Source organism: Sinocyclocheilus grahami, unplaced genomic scaffold (assembly GCF_001515645.1).
Source record: "Sinocyclocheilus grahami isolate Dianchi unplaced genomic scaffold, SAMN03320097.WGS_v1.1 scaffold124.1, whole genome shotgun sequence".
In the NCBI taxonomy this organism is placed as follows: Eukaryota; Metazoa; Chordata; class Actinopteri; order Cypriniformes; family Cyprinidae; genus Sinocyclocheilus; species Sinocyclocheilus grahami.
The window spans coordinates 608,697-615,326 of NW_015505303.1; the positions used below are offsets into that span (position 1 = coordinate 608,697).

General features: G+C 36.2%; 1 protein-coding gene across 1 annotated transcript in view; it reads left to right on the forward strand.

Moving 5' to 3' along the window:
- The window catches only part of LOC107590095 (beta-galactoside alpha-2,6-sialyltransferase 1-like), a 33,011-nt gene that overhangs the window by 6,478 nt on the left and 19,903 nt on the right, over positions 1-6,630 (forward strand). The window contains exon 4 of the mRNA XM_016278712.1: positions 5,831-6,095. Within this exon, the coding sequence (XP_016134198.1) occupies positions 5,831-6,095 (265 nt within the window). The remainder of the gene's footprint in view (positions 1-5,830; positions 6,096-6,630) is intronic.

The following is a 6,630-nucleotide window of genomic DNA, read 5'->3' on the forward strand; positions in this document are numbered from 1 at the left end:
GTTTTTGGGGTGTTTTTGTGTAGAAAATTGGGGGGGGGGGGGGTTGTCATATCCAATTATATGGATATGACAAATTATAGCGCGATGGAGGCATTGCCTCCGCTCACGTGACTTTTCCCCATTCATCTCAATGAGCCTCCAGAAAAGTCGCACGCTTTAGAGTCTCTGTAGAAAGTCTATGGATACCTGCGGGTATCGCTGTTGGACAGTGTTACTTCAAAAGTCTAAAAGTCACTCGTTTTTATAATGTCATATTTAGTCATTAGCGTTTTTATTTTTGTAATATCGATTATTTTCTCATCCACTTTTGAGGAGAGGAGACCTTGCCTCGGAGGAGGAAATGCCCCTTATATATACATTGTCATTGTCGCTTGAAAGTTTATGAACCCTTTAGAATTTTCTACAAACCCGATTCCAAAAAAGTTGGGACAATGTACAAATTGTGAATAAAAACAGAATGCAATGATGTGGAAGTTTCAAATTTCAATATTTCATTCAGAATACAACAGATGACATATCAAATGTTTAAACTGAGAAAATGTATCATTTTAAGGGAAAAATAAGTTGATTTTAAATTTCATGGCATCAATACATCTCAAAAAAGTTGGGACAAGGCCATGTTTACCACTGTGTGGCATCCCCTCTTCTTTTTATAACAGTCTGCAAACTACTCTGAGAGGCTCTTTTTATACCCAATCATGTTGCCAATTGACCTAATAAGTTGCAAATTGGTCCTCCAGCTGTTCCTTATATGTACATTTAACTTTTCCGGCCTCTTATTGCTACCTGTCCCAACTTTTTTGGAATGTGTAGCTCTCATGAAATCCAAAATGAGCCAATATTTGGCATGACCTTTCAAAATGTCTCACTTTCAACATTTGATATATTATCTATATTCTATTGTGAATAAAATATAAGTTTATGAGATTTGTAAATTATTCCATTCCTTTTTTTACTCACAATTTGTACAGTGTCCCAACTTTTTTGGAATTGGGTTTGTATATTTCTGCATAAATATGTCACAAAACATTATCAAAATTTCAAGTCCTAAAAGTAGACAAAGAGAACCCAAACAAACAAGTGAGACAAAAATATGTTCCTTGTCATTTATTTAGGAAAATGACACCAATGTTACATCTCTGTGAGTGGCAAAGGTATGTGAACCTCTAGGATTGGCAGTTAATTTGAAGGTGAAATTAGTCTTTCAGAGTTTGTTTTCAATCAGTGAAATAACTATCAGGTGTCAGTGCGTGCCCTGTTTTATTTAAAGAACAGGGATCAAAGTCTGATCATGTTTGTGGAAGTGTATCAAGCCATGAACAAAGGAGATCTCGGAGGACCTCAGAAAAAGAGTTGCTGTTGCTCATTAGGCTAGAAAAAGTTACAAAAACATCTCAAGTGTTTTGACTCCACAAATCCACAGTCGGACAGATTGTGTACAAATGAGGAAATTCAAGACCACCGTTACCCTCCCCAGGAGTGATTGACCAACAAAGATCACTCCGAAAGCAAGACGTGTAATAGTCTGCAAGGTTGCAAAGGAACCCAGGGTAACTTTTAGCAACTAAAGCTTTCTCACATTGGCTAATGTTCATGAGTCCACCATCAGGAGAACACTGAACAACCACGGCGTGCATGGTGCATCCGAAAAGAACATTGCTGCCCATCTGCAGTTTGCTAAAGATCATGTGGACAAGCCAGAGGGCTACTGGAGAAATGGTTTGTGAACAAATGATGCCAAAATATAACTTTTTGGTTTAAATGAGAAGTGTTATGTTTGAAGAAAAGAACACACTGCATTCCAGCATAAGAACTTTATACCATCTGTGAAAGATGGTGGTGGTATCATGGTTTGGGCCTGTTTTGCTGCATCTGGACCAGGACAGTTTGCCATCATTGATGGAACAATGAAGTATAATTATATCAGGACATCTGTCTGAACTAATTCTCAAGAGAAAGTGGGTCATGCAGCAAGACAACGACCCCAAGCACACAAGATGTTCTACCAAAGAATGGTTAAAGAAGAACAAAGCGAATGTTTCGTAATGGTCAAGTCAAAGCCCGGACCTTAATCCAATTGAAATTGTGGCAGGAGTTGAAGCAAGCAGTTCATAGGAGGAAACCCACCAACATCACAGAGCTGAAGAGGTTCTGTACTGAGGAATGGAGGCACAAGATGTTGTGCAGGACTGATCAGCAGTTACAAGAAACATTACCTGCAGTTATTGGTGCAAAAGGGGGTCAGACCAGATACTGAAAGCTGTTGCCACTCACAGATATGCAACACTGGATCATTTTTCTTAGTAAATAAATAAATGGCAAAGAAAATATTTTTGTCTTATTTGTTTGTTTGGGTTCTCTTTGTCTACTTTCAGGACTTGTGTGAAACTGATTATGTTTTGAGTGATATTTATGCAGAAATATAGAAAATTCTAATGGGTTCACAAACTTTGAAGCAGCACGGTATATATACATATTTGGCAGCTGTTACAGAAACATTTTTACAATAAATATTCAGATTTGACCTTGAGATTAAATGGCTTCAATATTTGACCACTATTTATGATAATACTTGGTTACAATGACACGAATAGTTCTTATTTCTGCCAGGAATGCAAAATCAACCTGGAGTTAATGATATTTTGAATAGAATAACGAGACATAAACCTGTACATATTCAATCGCGTTTGCATCCATTTAATCTTGATCAGTGCTTCGCTACACAACATACAAACTTTTACTTCAAAAGTGCGCACATTATGTATTCACACGATTACTTCACATTTATTTAATCGGAATATAGAACCATATTTACTTAATGACTCGCAGAAAGACGATTCTCTTCCGATCCAGTCAATATTGCGTGATCATAATTCCCAAATTACGGTGACTGTAAACTTCTACATTCTGTCTCCTAATGTATTTATTCGTCAGTCTATGGTATACAATATCTGCATTAGGTCCCAGTAGAGTGAGTTTTGAGCAAAAACATTATGTATTAATCTCATACTGTCACTCTGAAATGGACAAATGGCTTGCACTGAATTTTTGAAAAGCCCTGCTTGGATTGAGGCCCGTGAAGCAGGATCACGAAACCCAGACCATCTCTATTAAGCGGGGGCGTTGGCCGTTAAAGTCCATTTCTGATTTTATTGTCAGGGGGTAAAATCGCTGTTTTTGAAATAACTAAGCCTCATTGCTTGTAGAGAGAGGCGCGCAGACGCAGGTTCTCACACGCAACTTTCATCCTCTCTCTCTCTCTCTCACTCTCAATTCAATTAAGCTTAATTAGCATGACTGTGTAACACAATGTTGCCAAAGCATTAACATATATATATATATATATATATATATATACATCTAACATTGTGAATGGTTAATACATATTTAGCAGCTAGTGCAGCTGTGTTGTCATCAAGTAAAAAGGGCATTTTCTCAGTATCACTAAGTTCAGTAAATGATGGGATCAGGGCTTCAAATCTGGGGAGAAATGTTCCCCTCACATTGTGATATTTAGGACAAATCAGCAGAAAGTGTTTCTCGTTCTCTATTTGCTGTAGATCACAGTTTCTACAGATTCTCTGCTCTTGCTCTGTCCATGTTTGTCTATGTCTTCCTCTCTCTATTTCTAAATCATGGTAACTAAATCTGTATTTGGAGAGGATTTGTCTTTCTTTAAATGGTTTATTCAATAAATAATTGCCAAATTTAGTGGTTCTGTTTAGGGTTGAGTAGCATTGGAGTTTATTTTGGAGGTCAAAGTGTATTTTTAGAGATTCATCATGAGTGTCTTTTAGATTTTTGTCAATTTCTTTAATAATCTTTCTAGCTTGTACTTATTTGAACAATGTCTAAGAACTTGGTATTACAACCACTTCTTGTGTCTGTTTGCCTCTCTTAAGAAGAATCGCTTTATGTATCCCCCAATTGTAAGTCGCTTTGGATAAAAGCGTCTGCTAAATGACTAAATGTAAATGTAAATGTAAATGTAAATAATGGCTTTGGGGTTGAAGCTGTAGTCAGTGAGGAGCTGGGTTTTATGGACTAACTGAAGAGCGAGTGTGTTTAGAGGATGAGTCTCTCTCTCTCTCAGGGTTTCTGCAGGATTTTTAAGCTCAAATTTAAGACCTTTTTAAGACCTGCACAAATAAAATTAATACCATATGAGCGGGGTAGGGCAATGTCTATAGTACCATATTAAACCGTAAAATTACTGTAAAAAGCATAATTTACAGTTCAGATACAAGTTTACACAAAAACAAAATGTTATAAAATGATAAACTTTACATTTCAGCCTTTAAACCATTTTTAAGAAAATGGAGGAGTCAAAAGTATTAATTATTATATTAATTTAAACAATTATGATAAAAAAATTATTATATCAATGAAATAACATAAATTAGGGGTGTGCGATATTGACAAAAAATTGTATCTCGATTAATATAAGATATATCACAATAATTAGACAATATTTTGCTATAGAGTGTGTTATTGTGCTGATATCTTATCTCTAATTGTGCTGACAGCTGACTCCTGAATTTTTTTTGATAATCTTCATATGCTGTGTGGTCAGTTCACAGCTGTAATAGAAATTAATTAAACTTCCAAGTTACAAGTTTTATAGGCATTTTTACCTTTTAAGCCATTTTTTCTAAAAGTGTGCACCATCTTTTGAGTCAAATTCTTGCATTTGGGCTGTTACCAAGCAAATGAAATCGGTATCAACAAAATTGATCTTTGCAATGCAGAGGAAACACAGAAGCTGCATTAGAAGTGGCATTTAGATGTATTTACACACTGTTTAATGCAGCTCTGAGGGACATGGAATACTTTAACCTGCAGTTACAAATGCATGAATAATGTTTTGATATTTTAAACATAAAACATTGAAAACTGATGTTTGAAATTATTAAAAAAATGAAAAGGTACCTTAAATATGAAATTAAAACCGCCAGGTGGCAGCAAGTCACTGTTAAGTGAGTCATTACGATTGAACCGAATCATTTAAACAGTTGATTCATTCAGGAACAAAACATCACCATTTTGCTCAGAGACGCAAAATAGCACTGTGGCTGTGTTTGGAATGATTTTTGTTGGAGACATAGAGCAAAAACAGGAAATATGATGTCTAAAACGTAAGTCTCTTAATATTAACTACTTGTTTATTGAACTGTTGTATAAAATGCATTTTTCTAAATGCATTTTAATAGACCGATTAATGCAGTGAAAAAATGCAATATAAATGCGCGCACTCACTAGTCTAACCTACTAGACTTCATAATCTAATGTATGCGTGCACTCTGTAGGTGTTTTGTTTTGCTTTTCGCGAGATACTCGATAATATCACATCGCACACCCCTATACTGTTTAGATTTTTATAATGCATTGTCGTCTTATCAATCCACCAGTTCACATTTAAAGCTCTGCGTGTTTGCGGGGTAAAAACATGGGTCGGTTTTTGCATTGGTCTGAACTCTGAACAAAACAACAGTTTTTTTTTTGTTGAAAATGCTCATTCATTCTCTGCCAGCAGGTGGAGCGTTTGGTAGAAATATAACCATTTCCCCGGTAACGCTGTACACAAAGCAGCGGACTTTGAACGTGCAGTGCTCGTTTATAGCCTTTTGAAGTTTAATCATCACATTCAGCCATATCGCAATTCTGGTCTTTCCGTCCCCAAATTTAAGACCTCTTGAAATCATAATTAAGACTTTCTTGTAAAATGTAAGGCTTTTTAAGGCTTTAAATTTGATACAACTAGATTTAAGACTTTTATTAAGACCCGCGGAAACCCTGAGATCTATCATAATCTTTTTTGTTTTTGTTTTAGGCAATGAATAAATATGGAGTTCGTTACCCTGGACCTGAGAGTGCAGCACGTCGTTCTAAACTCAGTGGCCCTGAACTTCTTTGTCAAATCAAGAAGATGGTTCAGATTGCAACTTTAACACCAGATATGGAGCCATTTTCTGGGTTTCCTTGGGCCTCTCAGTTACCTCTGCGGCAAATAACTGCTGATATCGGCCCATTTAAGACCTGCGCAGTGGTATCGTCTGCAGGTTCTCTCAAAAACTCTGGATTAGGAAAGGAAATAGGTAATACCTAAATTTATAACATAAGCAGTACCTACAGTCGTGGTCAGAATTATTGGCACTCTTGGTAAATATGATCAAAGAAGGCTGTGGAAATCAGAGGCGGACAAAGTACTCAACTCTATTACTTGAGTGAAAGTACAGATACTGCTGGTCAAATATTACTCCATTACAAGTAAAAGTTGTAAAGACAGATTTTTACTTAAGTAAAAGTACAGAAGTACTTGCTTTTAAAAGTACTTAAGTACCAAAAGTACATTTCCTTTTTTATGTCCATGCACGTTTTATTGTTTATTGTACGTGCATGTTTTATTGTAGTACGTAATACTTGCAATACTTCTGATGCAACCTAGAATACATTACACCTACTAGCTTATAGTATCTTTGGAATAAAGAGCTTTTAGAATGTTAAAAACCTATGGGGGAAAAAATTAACACCCCTACCCACCCCCACAAAAGCAGGATGGTAGTGATCTCACACAGCTCTGACAGTGTGTGTGCACACATCTATGTGTAACCATTTGTCCACATTTGAACA